General features: G+C 43.6%; 1 protein-coding gene across 6 annotated transcripts in view; it reads right to left on the reverse strand.

Moving 5' to 3' along the window:
• The window catches only part of ANK1 (ankyrin 1), a 99,506-nt gene that overhangs the window by 63,903 nt on the left and 11,105 nt on the right, over positions 1–24,498 (reverse strand). For all 6 annotated transcript variants that reach the window (XR_014019097.1, XM_081269046.1, XM_081269048.1 and 3 more), the window contains 3 exons: positions 6,004–6,102; positions 1,921–2,019; positions 1,199–1,297 (listed from right to left, as the gene is read on the reverse strand). Coding sequence is in view for 5 of the 6 variants with exons in the window: in XM_081269046.1 (XP_081125172.1) it covers positions 1,199–1,297; positions 1,921–2,019; positions 6,004–6,102 (297 nt within the window). In the remaining variant the exon portion in view is untranslated. The remainder of the gene's footprint in view (positions 1–1,198; positions 1,298–1,920; positions 2,020–6,003; positions 6,103–24,498) is intronic.

The following is a 24,498-nucleotide window of genomic DNA, read 5'->3' on the forward strand; positions in this document are numbered from 1 at the left end:
TTTATATTTTGTCCCTCGTGAACACAGCTCTCTCTGCTTCCTGATTGCCACGTCCTGAGCTGCTTTCTTCCTCCACACTTTTCTGCCATCGTGTTCTGCCTCATCTGGGCCCTCAGCAATGAAACTGGCTATGTGTGGACTGAGGTCTCTCTGAAAGTGTGAGTCCCAAACAAACTTCCTCTCCTCTAATTGTTCTTGTCAGGTCTTTTAGTCACAGCAACAAAAAAGCTGAGTAAAACACTGACTATTGGACACTTGCTGTCCTCAAGATGGGACACATACTCTTGCCTCAGGGCTTTTGTTCCTGATGGGTCCCAGCCTGAAATGACCCTCCTCTGATGTGCTGCTTTTCAAAGCTCTCTTTATCCTCCAAGCTTAGCTTTTAAATGCCACCTATCTCCTCCCTGAAGATTTTCTTGTACCACTTTCTTGCTCTGCAGCCTCACAGGGCCTGTGGTAATCATTTTTAAACATTTACTTAATTTTCCTTTATCATTTGTTTCTAGTCTCACTGTGTGCTACGAGACATTTTACTGCTTTTGATTCTTTACCTACCCTCCCTCTCGGCCCATCCATCAGTGCCAGAATCGTGCCTTGAACATGGCAGAATATTACTGAATACCTACCATATGCTAGAAACCAAGGCAGGCCCTGAGCATTTGATGTGAATTACTAATATTAATTCCTTTGGTTGCATACTGAGGAGAACAGGACCCCATGAAAAGCTGAGGCAGGATACGGCAAAGTCATTGAGTCAAGAGTCAAGAACAGCCTCGGCTCCAGTTAATCCAATGACTAGCCTCAGGATCAGAGCTAAAGTGACTTGTTCAAGGGTGTACCATGGGTTCATGACAAGAGCCTTTCTCGGGTAAGCAGACTCGTCAATCAGACATTCACACGCCAGCCCCACCCACTAGCCCTCAGCGTTGGATATCAGCAGGATGACATCTTCCAGTCTGACGTCATTTCTTTCATCTACGTCGTCTGGACATTGCTCAGGACCCATGACTTTGTCTCTTACTCCCTTGAAGAACCTCAGGACACTCGGGATCGGTGCAAGTGACGTGAAGGTCAGGAACACTCAGTGACGCTCTATGTCAGTTGAGATCTCAGATGCAGTCAGGACCCATCCCAGGAAGATCCCTTGTCACACGCCCAGGGCACTCTGGTGATGAGGGCATTTTCCCAAAGTACTTACTTCTGTGGCTACATTCTGATTAGCTCCATTTTCCAGTAAAAACTTCACCACTTCCAAATGATTTTCTTGTGCTGCCATGTACAGGGGTGTAAAGCCTTTCTGCAAGCCAAAAGAAGAGGCCATTAGAACTCACCTGCCATGAGGAGAGAGGCAGACGCAGGCGGAAAACTCTCGAAAAGAGAGGACAGCTCTCTCTTCATCTCATTTTCACACATCCTCCAGGGAGATACCCCCATCTATGAAGACTCACTATCTCTTTGAAACAGCATAATAAATTATTACCAAAGGCTACAGGTGGGGACGACTCTCCAGGAAGTTTGGGTCTTGGCCCCTCACCACTGTCAGTCTGCCCCACTGGATCACGTATACCCCTTCCATTTCTACTCCTTTCCTTGTTAATCCCCAAGCCTCATCCCCTTCCCCCTCCACACACAATTTCTCTCCCTAAATGAACCATGACTAAATATTATTAATCAGTTGGTTTACTGGATAGAGATGGGCCTGCAATGCTTAGAACATGTAGTCTAATCATGAAAAAAATAATAAAGAATGCACTCATCCCTGCTTGGATACAAGTTGCTAATAAATCTAGGCTCGGCTACAGTGTGTGTATGTGTGTGTGTGTGTGTGTGTGTGTGTGTGTGTATGTCTTGATGCAATAGCTAATGTGTCCACTGTGTAACAGAAAAGAGGAGTGATCTGGGACCAGAGAGAGCCATTACCTGTGACTGAGCATTGACATTGGCGCCATAGTTGACCAGCTCCCGGACCACCTCATCCTGACCCGCGAGGGCAGCGATGTGCAGAGCTGTGTTTCCTTTCTGAAATGCATGGAGGGAGGGACAGAGGAGGGTTTGCACTGGACTTGCATAAATGACTATCATAGGTAGCTAAACACGAGTGCTGAGGTCTAGTGGCCTTCTCTTGGGTCAAAAGAGGTAGAAAATGCACATGTGTGTGCTTGGCCTGACATATATCTTAAAATAGTATTGTAGACACCAGGAGGAAAATTCTTCTTGCATTTTTTAAATAAAAAATTATGCTGATAGTACACACACACACACACACACACACACACAATGTAACTTCTCAACAGCTAATCTTGCTGCACACAGGCACAGCGCCTTGTCACTGGCTGACAGTGCCCCTTGGCACACACACCATGAGATCTGCAAGCATGGCCTGTGTGGTGTGCTTCCACTATGTTTGGGAGCTCTGGGGAAAGGGAGGCAGCAGATGCCCTGGCTTGATACCCTCAATGTTGTTAAAGGGACACCCACAAACTAAAAGCTGGTCTGAAGGGGACAAAGGTGATGAGAGGATAAGAACATAAGAAAATATTTTTTTTTAAAAAGGAAAGGGTAAAATGCACTCTATAGTGTATGTAGGGAAGAGAAGAAAAATATGAAAATAAATGGGGGGTGCCTTCGTAGAATAAAATCTGGCAAAGGAAAATGAAAAGAGAACATTTAAAATATTATTAAGTAAAACATAATGACAAAGTTCTCACCAAACAAGAAAGGAGAGAAAGCCAAAGAGAAAAAACCCTAAGATAAAATGAGGCACATAAGTGTCTTAAACCTCTTAAAAGATAAGAGCTAGTAGCAGAAGGAAATGAGGCAGGTTGCCAGGATGTGAGTTTAGCGTTCAGGTTTTCTGGTCTGTGGCTATCCTGGATGCTGAACCACGGTTCACAGAGGAAGTGCAGGACCAGCTGTGTCCATCTGTGTCTAGCATGCTGAAGTTCCCTGGCCGGCCAACCCTTCTGCCAGGTTCCTCCTGACTCCCAGGAGTCCTGGGCCCAAAAGCTACCACTGTCTCCACCAAGGGATCCCCTGTGCATGTCATGCTCTGCACCCCTGTTCAGGGACATTCTGGGGGACAGGCTCCAGTCAGCATGTCTGTCAAGTCAAGTGGAGAAAGCAGGACTACAGCCAGACCCATCTGTCTCTGTGATACTTAAGTAGCAGAAATGATAAACAACCTATTTTTTAATAGTTCATCTGGCCCTTTGTATCCCCAGTTCTGTAGCCACAGATTCCACCAACCTTAGGTTGAAAATATTAGGAAAAAAAATGCATTTGTACCGAATATGTACAGACTTTTCTTGTCATGATTCCCTACACAATACAGTATAACAACTCCTTACCTAGCATTTACATTGTATTAGGTATTATAGAGGTGATGTGAAGTCTGTGCGAGGATGTGCTTAGGTTATGGGCAAATACTATACCATTCCATGTCAGAGACTTGAGCCTCCGTAGATTTTTTGGTGTCTGTGGGAGTCCTGGAATCTGGATACTGAGGGACAACTGCATATAGTTTTTAAACTAAACTCCATAATCATGTACTAATCCATTTCTGAAAGTAAGAACTGATGAGAACCAGGACTTCAAACCTAGTCCTTGCACTGCAGCCACCTGTCACCTGCAGGCAAAGCTTCCTCACTGAGGTGGGCTTGAGCAGCTCAGGACCCAGCTCCATAGCCACACAACCACTGTTGTCCAAGTGTCCCCAGGTGGGTCCTGGGAGCTGGAAGTTCCGATCTTCATTTCTTGATCTTCATTTAAGTATCAAAGTTTGCATCGGGCAGGAGATTTTTTTGTTTGTTTGTTGCCTCCCAAAGTCCCATTTGATAAGCAGAAGGATTCTTTCTCCAGGATCCAGCAGGGAATAAATGCCAGAAGCGAATGTATAGATGCTAATTAATAATTTTTCATAGAAGTCCAAGGAGATTATATTAAAGGCTTTGGCACTTGGGTCCTTTTCATTTGCTGTACTAAATGAAACAGGGCTGCTGGCACCAGGAACTTTTCTAGAAACCAGGACTCAGAGCTCCAAGTGGAGCATCCCTGCCTCCCGTTGAAGAAGGACATATGTTGTATCCCTTCATTACTGAGAACCCATGTGTCAGGCTCTGGGCCAGGAAGGGGAAACACAGAGGTGACTGAGACTCAGGTCCTCTGTCCTGAAGAGGCAGACTCAAATGTTTCTTTCCATCTGCTCTTTCCTGCCTGAAATCTGAGCATAGCAGAACTTTCTCTCTACCCCTGAGGAAGAGAAGCTAGTCAGCTGTGGAACCTGGCTGTGGGTCTTGGCTCATGTCGTGTGGGCGGAGGGCAGCGTTGATAAGGAATCACACCAAAGGGAAGTCCCCTTCCATCCCATCTGCACACACGCACACACACACTCAAGAAGGTCTCTGGCCCTGGGCTGTGGGAGGCAGGAGGATGGAGGTTGCCATCCTCTACATTCTCCCTCAGCATGAAAGAATATGACCGTGAAGGCGCAGGAAAAATTATTTAGTTCTATTTTGATCCACAAATATCTAATTTCTCCATTTTCAGGGACGCATAGAGCTCATAGAGGGGAGGAGGGTTGAAACAGTGCTGAGTGAATTCAAGTGGACGGAGAGAGAGAAGCACAGTGAGGGAAAAGGCTTTTGTCTGTGGAGATGAAAGCTTTCTCGGTTCATTAATAGCTAAGGTGCTGAGCCCTGGCCTCTAAGGGGTGGAGATGGGAGGGTGGGAAAGCAGTGCATTTGCTTTATGCTTTTGAATTTCTAAGCATAGCTTAGGAGTCTAGATTGGTTTTGGCTTCTTGCTTATTTTTTTTTTTAAATCTTTCTCAGGCTTGGGAGATCCATTACAATTCCTCAATCTGTTACGAGTCTTCCTTAGCCCACGGTTTGAGTTTTACCATTTTTTTTTCCTCCTCCCTCTGCATGGCATTCCAAAACCATGCTGGCTCATAAAATTTCTATAAATAAAAGAGACACACCAAGTGTTCATTGCAAAATAACAATCAAAGGGGGGAATTTGGAAAGAGCAAAAGTGCTGAAGCATAATGTTTTCACAGCTCTTGGGGAAATGCCAGGGAAGAGCGGCTGCCCCGGCCCACACAGAGCTGGTCAGATGGTACACTGCTTGCAGCCAGGTATGTGAGAGCATCAAACAAACAAACAAATAAATAAAAATAATAATAATTACATCCCTTCATACTTAGGAGCAGGGTGGAAACAATTGCCACTTGTCCTGGGGTTACCAAAAAAATACCCATATATAATCAGAAGGAGCAACTCAGTTTATTTTATCAGAGAGATCCTTTCACATTGGGAAGATGATGAAAATTACAGAATTTTACCTTGAGATCTGATTCTACTTTCATAATATTTTGGTAGTTCACGTCATACCCATAAATTATATCTGTTCTCTACATATTGTTCTTCTGTGTTCTCTGCTTGAGAGGCAGCAAAATGTGTGCTGCACAGAGCAGAAACTGAGGCTGTGTGTGAGAGCCCATCTAATAAATAACAAATGGGAAATGAGCTGGGGAGAAAACTCAAGCATAAAACATGAGAAAGTAGGGAGAGAAGAGAAAGGGGAATTGAGCAGATGGTACTTGAGCCAATAAAAGGAGATTTTTTTTAAATTTAGTTTTGTTTTTTCAAATACTGTCTATATCCTGCTTAATAAACAAGATGCCTGTATATAAGAAACAAAACTTATCTGGGGGGCTGAGGGTGTAGCTCAGTGGTAGAGCACATGCTTAGCATGCATCTAGGTTCAATCTGATTCCCAGCACCATAAGAAAAAGTAAAGGCTCATTGAATCTTTCTGGAAACAGGGTCCTGTGTTTTCAGGTGAACTCAGAGAACTGGAAAGTGATCAGGATAAGACAAATTCAGAAGTTCATTTAGGATTGTTTCATGAAGGGCTGGTTTCTAAGACAGTTTGGGACCATATTAAGGGACCAAGAGATTTGAATTTTTGATGACAAGTGCCCCCACTCCCCATGAGACATACCTTGGTTGTCGTTTCTAGAATGATTTCTTTGTGCAGAAGTTCAACCACCATTTTCACATGACCTTCTTTAGAGGCCAGATGCAAGCCATTCAACCCATTCTGAAAAGAGCAGAGAGGTAGGAAGGTGTGGTTAGTGGGAATGTATGTTCTGTACCCTGGAAAGAGGCCCCACCCCAGTCATGAGGTATATGAAGGAGGAGCAGAGCAGAACTGGAGGAACACAGAGCAGAAATGCCCCCAGACTCCCTTAGTACCTCTTGTGTAGGAGTATCAGGAGCAGGAGAGCAAAGAAAGAAAGAGTGATAACAAGACCACCACTCCCCAGACAGAAATTGAGTTTTGTAAAGTTCTCCCCCAAACCAATGGTAGAAGCTTCAAAATAAGATCACTGATAGTCTTTAGGCATTGGTATATTTTGGAAGTGTTCCCCAAATACCTATGTATCAAAGGCTTCGTTGCCAGCCTGTGGTGCTATTGGGAGGTGGTAGAAACTTTAATAAGAGGTGGGGCTAGTGGAAAAAGGTTAGGTCACTGGGGGCGTGTCTTTCACTTTCCAGCTGCCCAGAGATGAGCAATCCTCCTCTACCATATGCTCACACCATGATGTATTGTGCTGCCACAGGCCCAAAGCAATAGGGCCAAGTGACATGGACTGAAACCTCAGAAACCATGAGCTAAAATAAACCTTTTCTTTTATTAAGTTGGTTTTTTTCAGGCATTTTGTCACCGAGACAGAAGGCTGACTAACACAAGCAACCGGCTTAATGGAAATTGTTGATAGAGCATCAGTTCTCTGGTGAATTTTCATAGCAGCAACCAGAAAAAACAAAGAGGTAATACCACTATGCATCAGTCAGCTTTGCATCACTGTAACTGAAATACCTGACAAGAGCAACTTACATGAGGAAAAGTATATTTTGGGCTCACAGTTTCAGAGATCTCAGTCTATCATCAAGTGACTCTATTCCTTTGGGTCCAAGATGAGGTAGAATCCCATGGCGGAGGATAGCTGCTCAGCTCATGACAGCTGGGGAATAGAGAGAGTGGGGTGAGGGAGAGAGATGAAGCGGCAGGGAAGATGAACCCTGCCAGGGCACACCTCCGTGACCCATCTCCTCCAGTCAAGTCCCGCATGCCTACAGTTAATCACCCAGTTCGTCCATTCCAACTAGGATGGACTGATTAGAGCTCTCATAATCTAATCATTTTCCCTCTGAATATTCCTCCATCAACACCAGAGCTTTTGGGGGGGGGGCACCTCATACCCAAACCATAATACAGTGTGTCCTCCACATTTGCAGAGACTCGCTTGCATTACTAAGTGATCAACTTTGAAATGAGGTCTCATATGAGAACGTGTATTGCCACCCACCTAGATGTACAACTTCTTTGATAGAAAAATTGGTATTAAAATAGCCCTTTTCACAATCTGCCATTTCAAATATGACCAAAAAAAGCCTGCTTGCTAGTTTAGTTGTAGGAAAAACAAAACAAAATACATTTTTCATGCCCAATCGTCAGCTCACAAAAGCAGACCTCTTGCTAACCAGTGAAAGTTCTATCCTGTCTTGTGGAGCTACCACTGTGCTCCAGGGAAGGCAGCCTGGCTCAGGATGTATTCCTCACTCTCCTGCTTCCTGATCTTCTGATCCTTCTTTCATTTAAAGGTCTTGAAACTTTCTGGCAACAGCTGACATCAAAGAGTGCAACTGAGAGCCACAGATAATTCCCACAACACATTGGAATGAAATTTCAATTCCAGTGGATGAGTAGATCTTGGCTGGGTACAGAAAATGATTTAGTCGGTGAGCAATCTCCATCCCCTGCTTTTTTTTGTTTTGCTCCTCGCCCTCCTCCTTCCCTGCCAATAATTCTCCTCTCCCCTCCCACTCCTTCCCGGCTTCCATTTTGATCAATTTTGTTCCAGCAACTTCCTTTCCTGGGGATACCCCTGAGTCACTGCAGACTTTCAGCTAATAAAAACACGTCCACCAACACAATGGGGGCTTGGTTCCTGATAGTGTGATGTGAGTGATCTCTGACTCACTGTCTCTGGACATTTCTGTAGTGTCACCTGAATTTTTTAAGTTCCACTCCTCTTGGGACAGGGCATCATTTCCAGAGATTCCTGTTAAAGCAGAAATTTGCTACTTGGAGGTGATTGGGCCTCAGTCCATTAATGGACTAGCCATATGGCTTTGCTTATCAGCCTAGGAAATGCTGTTGGGAATAAAGCCCTGATGGGAAAAGGGAAGGAGAACTAAATTGACTTCATGCAAGAGCCTTCGAGGGGGCAAATTCAACAGGTGCCTAGCTGGGTGTGGTGGCACATGCCTGTAATCCCATCTATTCATGAGGCCAATATAGGAGGATGGCAAGTTTGAGTCTGGGCTGGACAACTTAGTAAGACCCTGCCTTGACTTAAAAATAAAAATTAAAAAATGGCTGGGGGTATGTAGCTCAGTGGTAAAGCACCCTGGGTTCAATCCCCAGTACTGCAAAAACAAACAAAACCAAAAGCCATGACAACAACAAAACAGGTGCCTTGGGTGTCAGACAAGAGAGGAGGCTGCAAAGGGAACTTTACCTATGTCCTGTTTAGATCAGGTCTGACCGCACCTCGAGCAACCAGTAAGTGCCACCTCTTCGCCCAGTAGTCCAGCTGGTTTCCCCAGGATGTGTCTCTGTGTGTATGTGCACGGGCAGGTAGGTAGATGTGTGGGACTGATTAGGGGGACCTTTCATTAAACACTGCCTCGTGGAAATGGAAATGCCCTTCAGTTGCCACTAGATTTCCTTTTCCCACAGATTCTCTACACTATTCAAGGTAGGGTCCAAAGCTGTGTGAATTCCTCACACCCCAGTGTGAATGAGTTTATCAGATCAAAGGTAGGTCAGAGCTAGTTTTCCTAACAAAAGGAGAGAGTGCTGGAAGGCAGGCAGCAATTTGTTAGAACAGGAAGCTGGGGGAAATGAAAGAACACGGGACAGATGCTAATCCCATCCTCTCAACTCAATTTGCAAGATACATTTCACAGAAGAGCCATCTGGTCAAGTGAGGGGTTCTCTGGGAGGCCAAAGCCTCCGCATTTAGCCACTCCCTGCAACTCTGCCACTTGCAACTGTTTCCTGGGGTAGGGCTCATGAGAGGAGTTGCTCCTTATTAGAGCACAGCTCCCTCTGTGCGGTAGCCTCAAGCCTAGAAGGTTCCAGCACTGAAAGCAGACACCCTGGGATTACATGGGAATTGGCGGTGCGGTTTGTGGACGCTGGAGCCGCTGCTGCAGCCTGCATACTGCAGGAGACGACTCTAGCTGGGGAAGCGCCCAGCGTAGCCTTGGTGCTGACAGCTGGAGTTCTGGTGCCTACTTGGGCGGCACAGTCACAGTGATGGGCATTTGTTGGTCCCGAATGCCTTAAAACTGGAGAGTTGGCAAGCCAGGGAGAAAAGACCTCATGTCTACCACTAATGCTCTGGGATGGCTTTCCCCGCTCTTGGGAGCCAGTGTCCAAATCTCAATCCAGAGGGATTCTAGATTCTGTCTGAGCAGAGACTATTAGAATCCCAAGGGATATCAGAGATCCATGAATTCTACCCTTTCATGCAGCTGAAGAAATTGAGGCACAGGACAGTCAAATGATTAGCTGAAGTCACATAGTCTTTCTAGGCACAGCCATACACAGAACTAGTCTGGGTTTTCCAGAGAGAAAGGATTTGGTTTTTTTCTCCCTCAGGAGCTAGTGTGCTCCCTTCTCTCAGATGATGATAGCTTACCTTCCCCTTCTGAGCTATCCAGAAGCTTAGAGCAAACATTCAGTCACAGTAATCATCCCCATGGACCTGCCTGAGAGCTCTGCAATCCATCTCTAGGATTTTGTTCATTGCCCAGATCCACAGAAAGCCCCTTTTCTTTCCTCCCTGGGTCACAAGCCTTCTCCTGGCAGACAGCGGCCATCTTCCACCTAAAAGGACCCATCTACTTGGGTCTCTCCTAGTTTGACTTACCCTCTATCCTAGATCCTAGTTTCTCCTTTATGACTTTTTCTTTATCTTTCTTACTTTATTTTTAACTTTTTTTGTGTTCCACATAGTCTCCCTAAGTTACTTCCATGTCTCTTCCATGTGGTAATCTGAATTCACCGTCCTCATCTGAGCCAGGAAGGTGGTTGGGCATGAGTCCATTAATGGACTACCTGGCACAGTTAACGAGGGTGTGCAAGAAGGCCCAGGAATTTAATGCATAATAAAACCACTTGTGCAATAGGACCATAATGATCATTTGTCTCAATTTCATTTATAGCCACTGCTCCACCTAACGTTGAGACATTTACTCAATCCAGTTCAACAAACACTTATTGAGAGCCCATTGTGCCTGACAGTGTGCTATAGATGAATAAAATACAACCTTTTTCTCTTGAAGAATTCAGCTTTGCAGGACAAACAGATGCATACAAAATAAATGCAGAATCATAAAAAATGGCATTATAAGATTAGCAGTAACACAAAGGAATAAAGAGTTCCTCTGTCAAGGAGGCCAGAGCTTCACCAAGACTGTTTCAAGGCCCAGGAGCCAGCCTGCAAACACTAGGGTTGCAAGTTCATGAACAACAGCAAGATGAGAAGCCATGTCTGATTTTAAAATCTAAACCCATGAGCTAAGATTTTATAAACTGTTCTCAGTGGTTCTCATCCAGTGCATCTGAATTCAACAGATGCACAAATACCAGACTTACAGTGGCAAGTTTTCACCAGCAACAGGCCTCCTTAGGTAGATGACTGGTCAATAGGTTTAAGTTATCATCGTCTAGAAGCTGGAGTTGCTAAATGCCTGCAAACCGATTTTCCTATATCACTGTCTTATTCAATGCATAGCTACCCCACACAGAGACCACTTCCTATATTCAAAAGAATGTTCACTGATAAATAGTACATTTAATGCTTTCTTTTTCTTAAACAGATTTTTTAATTGCTCAAATGAGAAGGGGAAGAGTGCAAATTATGTGAAGCATTTGTTCTTAGCTATGACTATGGACAGAGATGAACTGTAATTTACCACCCCTTCAAAACCAGGAACCATATGTTTTATTTTAGTTAAGTCAAGTGTAAGTTGATTGCCAAAAGGAAAAGGCAGACTGCTGAATCTTGCCTTGCATCTTTTCAGATACTCCATCCAACCCTCATAGCCATTTCTGATGCCAAATGGCAGGCAGGCTGTTGAAGGGGATTACAAGAAGGATAAATCACATGTTTCTCAAATAACAGGGCATAGAAGATAAGCAAAAATGAAGTGGAGAAATATGAGAGTATGTGCTTGGGCTAAATTAGAAGCTAGGGGGAGGCAATAACCACTGTGGCTGTTTTTCACCCACACAGGTTTCTCTGGGAGAAATCATTAGCTTGCTAGATTCTTCTTCCCAGGCTCCTCCTTCTGGGACTCCAATTGCATATGTGTTAGACCCTGGACTTTGTCCTGTAGCTCTTAGCTGCTCTTTTCTGTATTTCTTTCCTCACTCTTTCTCCTTTTTTTTTTTTTTTTTTTTTTGGTTTCAATCTGAACAATTTCTCTTGCCTTAACTTCAAGTTCTTTGATTCTCTCCTCAGCTATGTCCAGTCCAGATGAACGTGTTGAAGAAATTCTTCATCACTGAGAAAGAGGTTTTGTTCTGTTCGTTTCTTTACTTTATAGGATTCCTTTTGACTTTCTTAGCATTTCCATCTCTCTGCTACAATTCTCTATCACCTCATGAATGTGATCCTCTTTCCCTACTAGATTCTGGAACATCTTAATCATAGTTACTTGAAAGTCCATCTGATAGTTCTGGCATCTTGGTCATCTCTGAGTCTAGTTCTGTTCATTGCTTTGTCTCTTGACAATGGCTTGTTGTTTTCTTTATCCCCCCCCTTACTTGTGTTTTATAATTTTTAATTGAATGACAGATAGCATATGTAGAGGAGTATGAGAGATGAAAGTAAATAGGATTCACAGCTGAAGATGGACAGATTTCTTCATCTGTGACATTGTTAGAACAGGGTGGGAAGGGCGAATATCATTATTACCTTTGGCATATCACAACCTTCACATTCTTTTAGAAATAGGCTGCTGTTACACCCTGCGCTTTGCCAGAGGGGTTTCCTGTGTATCTGATTTCCTTCAGCTCTTAGCTTTCCCATATGCCTGTGCCTCAAATAGGATTTTTCCCACGCCCTTACTCCTCTCTGAACAGTTCTTCTTAGTATGAGGTATGCTCTTTCCTAATCTGGTGGCTGCAGGTTAGTTTTCTTTTGTCCTGGTTCAGCTTCAATCTCGGTAGGCTCCATGCACTGGACCTCAAAGGTGTGGCTTAAAAAACAAAAACAAAAAAAGGGGGAGCATTCCTTCCTCTCTTCTCTGAAGCAACAAAACCTACCTTGTCTACATTGGTCTTAGGTGGGAATTTCTTGTGCAGCCTTGAGCAGAAGCAAACCTCTGCTCATTACTAATGAGGGATCCTGGGCCTATAATAGTTCCTGGCCCTCCCTCAGGAGTACTGGGCCTTTGTTCTATGGCTCTTGTAGCAGCAATGGACCTTTGGCAGGAATTTTCCTATCCCTCCCCAAAAGCCAGGGTAGTCAGTTTTTATTCCTCCCTTAAGAGATTGGACTTTGGGGCCTGTTCTGAAAGCAGGAGGGTCTGTTTTTGCTGCACAGGACAGATGAGTCTTGGAAAGTGTGCAAAGCTTTGTGTCTGTTCCTCCCTCCACCTGGCCTCCACAGCCATACATCACCCTCTGCATGCCTGAGTCTCTCTCTGGTCTCTGATACTTCTCATGAGCATCCAGTGAAGGCCTGGGGTCAAAAGCCTGTTCCAGACACATTGGTCTACATGTGGTCTTTCAGAGTTTTCAAGGTTTTTTATGGTGTTCTCTTGCTCCTGTGCTCTGCCAAAGTCAAAATAATTTGGAATTAATTCCCAATTCTTTGGAATTCGGTTTACTTGGTTACCTTGCTACCTTAGTCCTCAGATGGGCTCAGGAAAAATCATAATCTGTATATTATGCAGATCTTTTTTTCTAGTTTGTAAGGTGGGAGCAATGATGTTCCACATCCTATGTGCTCCCTAGACAGTTAAGCCTCTGAAGCCACTTAGTTCTACATGATCTTGTGCCACCTGGTCCTAAATTAGCAGACAACCCTTTTGGGGCTCCTTTTTATGGGGGGTGGGGTAAAAATATTCAAGGCAAGCACTCACACCCTGAGTCTTTCATCTGCTTTTGCTCTTTTTCAGGTAAAATGTCAATTTAGAGGATTCTTCTGAGAAGCAATCTGTCTGACGGGAGGGGAAGGAGATCTCAGCCAGGCTGTGTTTCTTTTAACATTTTTTAAGAAGAAGAAAAAGTCACATTCAGCCTGAATGATTTAATTCGAAGGTCTTTTTTTTTTTTTTTTGCACCAACTGTGAGAAATTCCATTGGCAAAATATACAATTCCAGACATTTGTTCTCAGTAAATTATTCCTCTGTTTAGCTCTTCTGATTGCCCCAATTGCACTAACTAATTTCTAAATGTATGAATACAGTAGTCATGTCATAGGAACTTAACTCTTGACCTGCCAAGGGCAGAGGAAGGGTTTCAAACAACAAGGTCCTGAGGTCCCACATCTCACTGAAGATTCAAGAACATCTCAAAAGCAGCTGCCTGCATTCTCATGAGAACACACAGCCCATGGTTTCTTTTCTCATGGTTGTTTATTCCCCCGGCCTCGGAGGAGCAGGCAGCCTCAAGCTATGTCCTGTGACCAAGAACCTCAAGGTCCACCCAGTCCTCCCACCTCACTTCTCCTAAAACTAAGTTTTTCAACCCCCTCACTCCTTTTCTTTGAGGTAAGCAATGGGTTTGGGCCAACAAGCTAATATAGTATCTAGGAAGCATAATCTTCTCATTCACCAACATTTACTATCAGGTTATTGGTCCAGCTCATGAGATTAGTTGCTTGCCATTTAGCCAGACACACAGGCAAGGGGACTCTGGTCAAGAAAGTTCTCAATGGGAAGGAAAGGTCTGGCACCCTGAGAAGAACAGCTTCATAGCCATAGAAGAGAAGCCAAAGAGACTAAGGATATCAGAGTGGTGGAAGAGAAACTTCTGGATAAATTGATTTTGGGGTGACGCTCCCTTTTACCCAAGTGGTCAGAAGCAGTCAGAAGATATTTCCCATGATAAGGGCAAGGGTATCTACACAGAGGGTTCTATACAGAGGTTTCTGAATTTAATATCCTATTTTCCTATTCAATCTGGATTCTCCATGAGAACCAGGAGTAATGAGCACTTCAAGTGAGCAGACTTTGGTGTCTAACTACCATCCTTCACCAACAGAATCCAGAGTTCCTTGGAGAAATAGCTGATCCAGGCAGAATAAGCACAGGGAAAATACAAAATAAGCCTGGGACAACCATGCCAGAAAGTAAGGAAATACTTGAAGAATGATGAGGACATATCAAAGAACAAAACTCCCAATGTATTAAAAGAGCTCTTACTGCCCTAATTTAGACTTGAACATTAAATCATGAGAGGATCAGGTTAAAATCCATTGAATGGGATCAGAATCCATGAATCCAAACAGATATAAATAAAAAAGGAAATGATGATGAAAACAGAGAGTCACTCTTTGGAACCATCAGAGTGGTAGCTGATACAGGCCAAAGTCATTCAGGAATGGCCATGGCTGATGGCTGAAAGTCTAATAGGGAAAAGATACTGACATTATCATATCAGAATATTTCCCTCCCCCACGAAAATACAGATGAACTACCAGGGAAACATTGATGATTTTACAATAGAAAAAATCTAGCAACACCAACTTTACCTAGTAATCAAGGTTAAAATCTGCAGGGGTGGGTAGGAAGCACAATTTCCACAGTATTCCTGTCAAGAACACAATACCTTAGTCCTGCCACAAGAGAACATCAGCAAGACACAGCTGAGGTTCAAATCTCAGAATGGAATATAGTCAAAAGCATGAGAGGCAGGCAAAGACTGAGGAACTATTCCAGATTGAAGGAAACTGATGACCAGGTCACCTAAGAATGTACTTGAAGAGAATCCTGTAACAGAGAAAGGGAGAGAGTGAAGAGGGTAGGTCAGGGCAGGAAGAGACCGAAGGGGAAGGAGAAGGAAAGAGAGAGAGAATAAGACAGAGGGGAAAGGGGGAGGAACAGAAAAGGAGAGGAAGAAATCATTGGCAAAAGTGTCATGAAGTATGTGGGCTGGCTGATGGTGCTGTATTGATGCAGATTTGGTGATTGGGAGGCATGCAGAGTGGTTGTGTGGGAAACCATCCTTTATTGTAGGTGGTGTGCACTGAAATGTCTAAGGGTGACAGAGAATTATGTCATACATGTTATATGTTATAGATGGATGGATGGATAGACAGGTGGATATATAGACAGAAAGAGTGCACATAAACACCATAAAGTGGTCACGGTGGTGGGGGATAATTTGTAATGCTCATGCCATAGTTGGAAACTACCAAAAAATTGAAAAAAAAGAAAAAGAAAATAGGAGACAGGGAGTAACAGTGGCAAGGAGTGAAAGAGGCTGTTGAAGAAGAGGAGGCAGAGCTGTGGGGTGACTCTGGGCTCTGGTAATGATGGGGAAGGATGGGTGGGCTGGGTGGGTTTCTATGGTTCCAGGGACTCTGAGCCGGTGGAGATCTAACCGCATCCATTCATCCCATTTCCAAAGAACCAGTGAGGTGCCATCTTGACCTGAGTTCTCACATTATTCCAGGAAGGATATAAACCATCCATCCTAAGAGAGCAGCCCTCAGAATCCTATGGACACTTCTGACAGGGGATACCTCTTCCACAGGACATGCCACATGTGCTGCAAGGCCAGACCACCTTCATCTCTTTCTACTCCTGATAGTTGACAGGTCCCCAGAGACCAGCTTGGTGGGAAAGGTCTGCTAAAAATATATGATCTTGGAGTCTAATGAATCAGAAGCCCAACAGAGCCAAAGCAACTGTCCTAACCCTGGTGGGAAAACACCCTAAGGTGGAAGCCTCCTTTGCAAGACTGTCTTTCCTGTAGGAACAGGGAAAATAGCACAAGAGAAGGATCCGAGAGGAACGTACAAACTCAGAAAGGAACTAACCAGCTTTCGGCATTTTCCCTTTGCTTTATTACAATCTAAGTTTAGTTCTCTACCCAGATAGCTTTTAAGATTCATAGTTTACTAGACACTCACTCTCATTCTTTTCATTATCTAAAAAGAAAAAGAAGAAACCCACGATTTCAGAACTCCGCCAGGAGACAAATCAACCTCAGATCACCTTCCCTCTACTCTCTGACTGTACAAAGCTTGCAGCTGCCCCCACGCTCTGAAATCCTGTGGCTCAGCAGCAAAGCCACTGCAGAGGTTGTAGGGCCCTTGGGAGTAGAGCAGGAGGAAGTGTGAGTTCAAGTTAATGAGAGAATGGGGTTCTGAAATTAAGCTCAGCAGCTAAGAATATCTCCTATGGACTAGAAAGATTCTCTATCCGAGATCTTGGCACTCCTTTAAAAAATAAAAAGAACCAGACCTTCTGAAGAAGAGCAATGGGGTTTAGAGAAAGAATATTGGGTGAGAGTTGAGGCTTCTAAGCTATCATCCTATCAGCCACCTCCCAGGGTCTCAATCTATACATCTGCACAATAACCAACCTGCTCTGATCTCTTGGCTTCCTTCTAATTCCACACCCCAGGGGTGGGTGGGTTGGGGGGAGAAGAGAGAACAATGCAGCAGACTTCAGAAAACACTTAAGATATGTGTTCTACATGTACAAAAAAAAAGTATGACAAGATTTCACTGAATCATTAACAGTGATTTAGTTAATGATTTGTGGAGTGGGAGAGAGTTGCAGAGAACAATCAGACTTTATATATTTCTGCATAGTTTGGATTTTTAAGCAAAAAATGTATTAATTTTGTTTACTTAAAAAATGACGGCTCAGGAGGCTGAGGCAGGAGCATTGCGAGTTCAAAGCCATCCTCAGCAAAAGTAAGATGTTAAGCAAACTCAGTAAGACCTTGTCTCTAAATAAAATATAAAATAGGGCTGGGGCTTTAGCTCAGTGGCAGAGTGCTTGCCTAGCACATGTAAGGCACTGGGTTCAATCTTCAGCACCACATAGAAATAAATAAGTAAAAATTTTTTTAAAAAGAGAAAACGCTTATAACAAAGAATTTATGGTCAATAGAACCAACATTTTAAGCCAATTCACATTCAATTTATTCCTGTCAGGAATGAGATGGCATTCGGCATTTCCTCTGTCAGACAGGCTAGACTCCCTCAGGATCGGATCAAGACTCACTTTTCTTGGTCACTCTCTCTGCTCCTCTTTGCCACATTATACCCTATTTCTAGCCTCCCAAAATTGAATTTCCCTCTTGAGCATGTTTCCATGGGACTCATTTGATAACTCTCAAGGCCCCAATTACATAATATTGCGTTTATCTGCTCGTGTCCATCTGCACCAAAGGCCTGGATTTTTTGAGATCCCGTGTTTTCCGTTATAATTAGGCCCTAGCGTGGAGTCTGGCGCACAGAGTGTTTTGCACAAGAGTCTGCAGAATTGAACGCACATTCGTGCAACCTGCCACATACATGGAGCTCTTTTTTCTTAGTCTCTCATGAGTAAGAGGATCACATCTGGTCTTCATACTGTAAATTCACAGCTATCAAACCATAAAGTGGAGTTTGGAGGGAGTACTTCCCTTGCAATATGTTCCAGATTGTTCCTGACAATGCTAGTCACCCTTTTCTTAGTTCCTAGGATCCCAGAGATGTCCCTGTTGTTGCTACAAATGGACATCTTTATGTAACTGAACTGGTCAGTTAACTCTTTCTACACTGCAAAGGAAGAATAAAAATGAACCCAGTCCAGGGGCAGATGGCCCAGAGAATGACAATCTCTGCTGCTCAGTTTCCAATCCATCTGTGCAGTGCAGTACAGAGCAGGGACTTGGGCTGGTGGGTGCAGGGATCTGCTTCAGGAAGATTCTTCACCTCTCTGAGCCTTCCTTGTCCACCACCTGCTCTGCCCACCTCATGAAGGTAAAGTGAATATTCAAAGGTCATGGCTGAGTAAGGGCTTTGGATAGCAAAACTTGGCAAAATTGCAATCTGGGATGGCGAAACATGGTGGGTCATTCTGACTTGTGATAAGGAATCACTTACTTTACAATTGCCATTTGGTCTCAGAATTAGCAAGAGGAATATCAAATAGCTCAGTTCCTGCCCAGATACAAAAGAAATGTCCTTATTTAAAATAATTCAGGGGTAGAGGTTTCCAAGTTCTATCTTTATTGCTAATTCCTTTCCTAGTGGAAATCAGAACTTCAGAAGGATCCAGAGCACCAGCTCACGGGCATCAAGCTGCTTGTCTTATTTAACTACACACCACAGAATAAATATCACTGTCCCAGGTGGGGGCTGCAGGGATTTATTTTTCTCTCTACTTCATCACTATTCCAGGGCTGTAACAAGGCAGTGAGTCTTGTGAAGGCTTAATGTGACCCCATTATCATATTAAGAAGGTTTTCTGTGTACCTGTGGGGTGCAGGTAGAATTTAGGAACCATGTGGTTTAATACCATTTCTATGACTGTCAACAGTTCCTAAGTAAAAAAAAAAAATGACAGAGAAAAGTTACAGACTCTATATTTAAACTGATCTAGATGGAACCTCCCCAGCTTGGTCGACCACCACTCTGTCATTTCGTGTACCCCGACCTCACCAAGTTCCCACTACCCCTTGCCTTTCCCCACTCCTGCCTATGTCTAGAGCTTACTCCTTCTCACTGCAACTCCCACTTCCTGATTCTGTCCTGGAACAGAGACCAGAGGCTCCCAGTCTTCCTTTGGGCTGTTTCTCTGGCTCATGGCATATTAGCCACCATCCCAGATCAGAAACAACAGGACAGCGGGCCCTGGGACTCACTCACCAGCAGCTGACCAGCACTTGGCATATTACAGCAGCTCAATGAACATGTGTGTCAGGCATGAAAACTTCCTCTGGGCTTTCTCTGCATGTCACTTAAAACAAGACAGGGATGCCCTCTATCTCCACTTCTATTCAATATAGTTCTCGAAACACTGGCCAGAGCAATTAGACAGACGAAAGAAATTAAAGGCATAAAAATTGGAAAAGAAGAACTTAAATTATCACTATTTGCAGATGACATGATTCTATACCTAGAAGACCCAGAAGGGTCTACAAAGAAACTACTAGAACTAATAAATGAATTCAGCAAAGTGGCAGGATATAAAATCAACACGCATAAATCAAAGGCATTTCTGTATATCAGCGACAAAACTTCTGAAATGGAAATGAGGAAAAACACTCCATTCACAATATCCTCAAAAAAAATAAAATACTTGGGAATCAACCTAACAAAAGAGGTGAAAGATTTATACAATGAAAACTACAGAACCCTAAAGAGAGAAGTAGAAGAAGATCTTAGAAGATGGAAAAATATACCCTGTTCATGGATAGGCAGAACTAACATCATCAAAATGGCGATATTACCAAAAGTTCTCTATAGGTTTAATGCAATGCCAATCAAAATCCCAATGGCATTTCTTGTAGAAATAGATAAAGCAATCATGAAATTCATATGGAAAAATAAAAGACCCAGAATAGCAAAAGCAATTCTAAGCAGGAAGTGTGAATCAGGCGGTATAGCGATACCAGATTTCAAACTATATTACGGAGCAATAGTGACAAAAACAGCATGGTACTGGTACCAAAACAGGCGGGTGGACCAATGGTATAGAATAGAGGACACAGAGACTAATCCACAAAGTTACAACTATCTTATATTTGATAAAGGGGCTAAAAGCATGCAATGGAGGAAGGATAGCATCTTCAACAAATGGTGTTGGGAAAACTGGAAATCCATATGCAACAAAATGAAACTGAATCCCTTTCTCTCGCCATGCACAAAAGTTAACTCAAAATGGATCAAGGAGCTTGATATCAAATCAGAAACTCTGCGTCTGATAGAAGAAAAAGTTGGCTCCGATCTACAGATTGTGGGGTCGGGCTCCAAATTCCTAAACAGGACACCCATAGCACAAGAGTTAATAACAAGAGTCAACAAATGGGACTTAATTAAACTTAAAAGTTTTTTTCTCAGCAAAAGAAACAATAAGAGAGGTAAATAGGGAGCCTACATCCTGGGAACAAATTTTTACTCCTCACACTTCAGATAGAGCCCTAATATCCAGAGTATACAAAGAACTCAAAAAATTAGACAATAAGAAAACAAATAACCCAATCAACAAATGGGCCAAGGACCTGAACAGACACTTCTCAGAGGAGGATATACAATCAATCAACAAGTACATGAAAAAATGCTCACCATCTCTAGCAGTCAGAGAAATGCAAATCAAAACCACCCTAAGATACCATCTCACTCCAGTAAGATTGGCAGCCACTATGAAGTCAAACAACAACAAGTGCTGGCGAGGATGTGGAGAAAAGGGTACACTTTTACATTGCTGGTGGGACTGCAAATTGGTGCGGCCAATTTGGAAAGCAGTTTGGAGATTCCTGGGAAAGATGGGAATGGAACCACCATTTGACCCTGCTATTGCCCTTCTCGGACTATTCCCTGAAGACCTTAAAAGAGCATGCTACAGGGATACTGCCACATCGATGTTCATAGCAGCACAATTCACAATAGCTAGACTGTGGAACCAACCCAGATGCCCTTCAATAGATGAATGGATAAAAAAAAATGTGGCTTCTATACACAACGGAGTACTATGCAGCAATAAAAAATGACAAAATCATAGAATTTGCAGGGAAATGGATGGCACTAGAGCAGATTATGCTTAGTGAAGCTAGCCAATCCCTAAAAAACAAATACAAAATGTCTTCTTTGATATAATGAGAGCAACTATGAACAGAGCAGGGAGGAAGAGTTGGAAGAAAATAGTAACATTAAACAGAGACATGAGATGGGAGGGAAAGGGAGAGAAAAGGGAAATTGCATGGAAATGAAGGGAGACCCTCATTGCTATACAAAATTACATATAAGAGGTTGTGAGGGGAATGGGAAAATAAACAAGGAGAGAAATGAATTACAGCAGATGGGGTAGAGAGAGAAGATGGGAGGGGAGGGGAGGGGGGATAGTAGGGGATAGGAAAGGTAGCAGAATACAACAATTACTAATAGGGCATTATGTAAAATTGTGGATGTGTAACCGACGTGATTCTGCAATCTGCATTTGGGGTAAAATTGGGGGTTCATAACCCACTTCAATCTAATGTATGAAATATGATATGTCAAGAGCTTTGTAATGTTGTGAACAACCAATAAAAAAAAAACATTGAATTTGCAACCTTCTACCTTTAAATAAACCAGAGTTTTCCCTTTGCCTCTTGGTTCTTTGAGAGCAGGGAATGTGTTTATTTATCTTTGTTAATCCTGGTCTCTAGCATTGGCACTGCTCAATAAATGTCTGTGGAATAAATGAATGAGCTCAGAAACATCAGGTGCACCTTCCTATATCCATCTCACCAAATCCAAAGTCACAAAGTTTGTGAGATATTCAGAGGTAACCTCTAGACCTCGGTTTCCAGCATTATAAAATGAGAGTCAAAAACACCATGATCTCTTCCAAGGGCTAAGATTCTGCCACTTGGAAAGGTCATAATTACCACAATCACCAGAGCCCAACAACTCCTGGTCAAAAGACTTGGCATTTGGTTGCTGAAGAAAAGTCTATTCTGTAGCAGAAATTATGGTTATGTATGCCCCATGTATCTAAAATGCCTACAACTCTTCACCTTCCAGCTCAACAAGTACCCAGCCACCACGGGGCTGCCTAAGGCACACATGGATATCTAAGCAGTGTCAGTGGAACTGGTGTGGTTTTGCATGTTTTCATTGGCTGCATTAGCACAGAAATCTGTTATGCTTTTGGGATCGTGCAGATGGTCGAGCTCCTGGAGACAGCAGCAAATATTGCCACATACTCGACCAGTAGGGCCGATGCCAGCATCTGAGCTGTGGTCAACCCAGCAGAGTCATTATCCCAAGAGCTCATCACTGAACAAGGCTCTTAAAAACAGTAGGTTTAGTTTAGTACTGATGTGGACTGAGGAGAAGCTTTCAGATCATTAGTGGTCCCCAAAATCTTCGCAGCACATCCCTGCAGCTTTTCATTCAATCCACTGATGATTTTATAAGCATCTACTAGCGCCAAGCAGGATCCTGATACAGAGCACTGAACAAGACAAAGCTCTTTCCCCCTTGAGGTGTCTACATTTTATTGAAGTCGAGAAAGAAAAATTAGCAGACATACAAATGCATAAACCAGGCAGTAACAAGTATATGGAGAAAAATTAGACAAAGGTAGCCAAGAGCAATGTCAGGATGTCCCAGAAGCCCTCTCTTCTGTCTGTCTCACACCAGAGCTGTAGATGACAAGGCCACTCTTTCTGGTGGGAAATGTTCTGCTGAGGTCTTTAATACTTTCTTTCCTATCAGGAAGGCCAAGCAAGGCCACATTTGTTAGCATTATAAGAATAAAACAGAAAATTAAACTAGCGAGGCTTTTGGACCTCCAGGGCAAAAAGTTAGAGCTCATGGTTCCTGAGGAGCAGCTGTATTGACCCAACTAATCTAGGAAGTGAACAGAAAAATGATTCTAGCTCTCTTTTTATGTGGCTAACTGATAAGAGCATAAAACCAATTACCTTATCCTAGGAAGTAGTTTTTAATTGCTCCAGTCTTCATAATAAAATATTACGATTTGATAGAAATGATTTAGCAATAACCCTTTAAATTAAACACGTGAACCTAAGATTGGCACAAGCATAATTAAGTAACCATTCATTCACATAAATATCAGAACCTCTATTAGGTGTCATATCCAATGCTGGGTGCTGTGGGGAGACGGTGTGGACTTTGCCTTTGTGTGGCTTAGAGTCGGCCAGGAGCCACAGATGTGCCCAATGTCACCATGCTGCATGGTGGGACTCCACTGAGCTGTAAAAGAGGATCTGATAGATATAAAGGTGAAGGTTACTTCAGGACGGGGGGGGGGGGTCAAGGATGTCTTCACAGTGGCTTTTGGGCTGAGATTGAAGTCAACCAGCCCATTTCTGTGTGGTGACATGGTCCCTGCTATATAAGGGACCTGCATCTGTGTGCTTGAGACCACCACAGTAGGGGCAGCAACACCTCAAGCCCAAGAGGCAAATCTTCAGACTGCCACAGTCTCTCCCTCATTCCAAGATACTGTGGGGTTCTACCTGGTACACAGCACCTGCCTCCTAACCAGCCTCCCTGCTCTGTACCTGGGCCCCAGGTCTACTCTGCAGATTGCACAGCAGCCACGGTGATTGTTTAAAAACCTAAGTCAGATAGAGCACCTCTTAGGGCACAGAGATGACCTACAATTATCCTTGGAACAAAGTCCACGTCCTCACCACTGCCTGCAAGCCCTTCCTGATCTGGCCCTTGTAATTTCCCCCATCTCCTTGCCTAACCACTTTTCCCTTGGGTCTTTCACTCCACCTCAGGGTCCTGTTGCTGCTTTCCAAAGAAACCAAGCTTATTCAGCCCCAGGGCCTTTGCATATGTTTCCCCCTCTTCCAGGAATGCTATTCCCCAGAAACCACACAGTCCTCTCCCTTATTTATTTCTCCTCCATGGTAATTTCTCATCAGCTGATACTACATATTTGTCCATTTTCTTGGTGAGTGTCTGTCTTCTACACCCACAGACAAATGTCAAGATCACAGACTGTCTATTCTGTCTAGCTTGTTCAATGTCTAGAATAGAATCTGGCATACAGTAGTTGTTTAATAAATATACGTGGAATTACCCCACAAAGACACTAGTGGGATTGTATTTTACATGCCTCTCATCCCTGTTTGCACCAGCCAATGCCAGCATTTGACTTCCTCGAATGCTGAGCGACTTCCAAATACTATCTTTGGGCTGGACCTCTTATCTGAGTTCCGGCTCAAATGTCCAATTACTTACTATATGTCTCCATTGAGATTCCACAGATCTACTCACCAGGATCTCCACGCTGTTCATTTCCTGACCCTTCACTCTGTTTCCATGTTTCTGTCTGCATTCAGCATTCCTTTTCTCAGTAGCTGGTGACACCATCCACCCACTGCACAAACCAGACCCTGAGGATCATTCTGGGATTTCCTTCCCTGTTCTCCCCCAGCCAGTTCATTGCCCAGACCTGCTGGCTTTGCTCCATCTCTACAGCCACAGCTCATATCCAAGCTACCGACATTTTCCTCCTGGGCTACTGCAATAGTCTCATGACTGGCCTCCCTACGGTCACCTTGCACTCTCCATCTGTCTTCTACACCGTAGCCTGTGCGATTCTTTAAAGCACACTTCTGAGCCTGGCACTCCCCTGCTGGAATCCACCATTCACTTTCCACTGCTCCCAGGATAAAGACCAGAATCCTTCACATGGCTTCTGAAAGCTGGGGAG

Source organism: Spermophilus citellus (assembly GCF_964194105.1).
Source record: "Spermophilus citellus genome assembly, chromosome: 16".
NCBI lineage: Eukaryota > Metazoa > Chordata > Mammalia > Rodentia > Sciuridae > Spermophilus > Spermophilus citellus.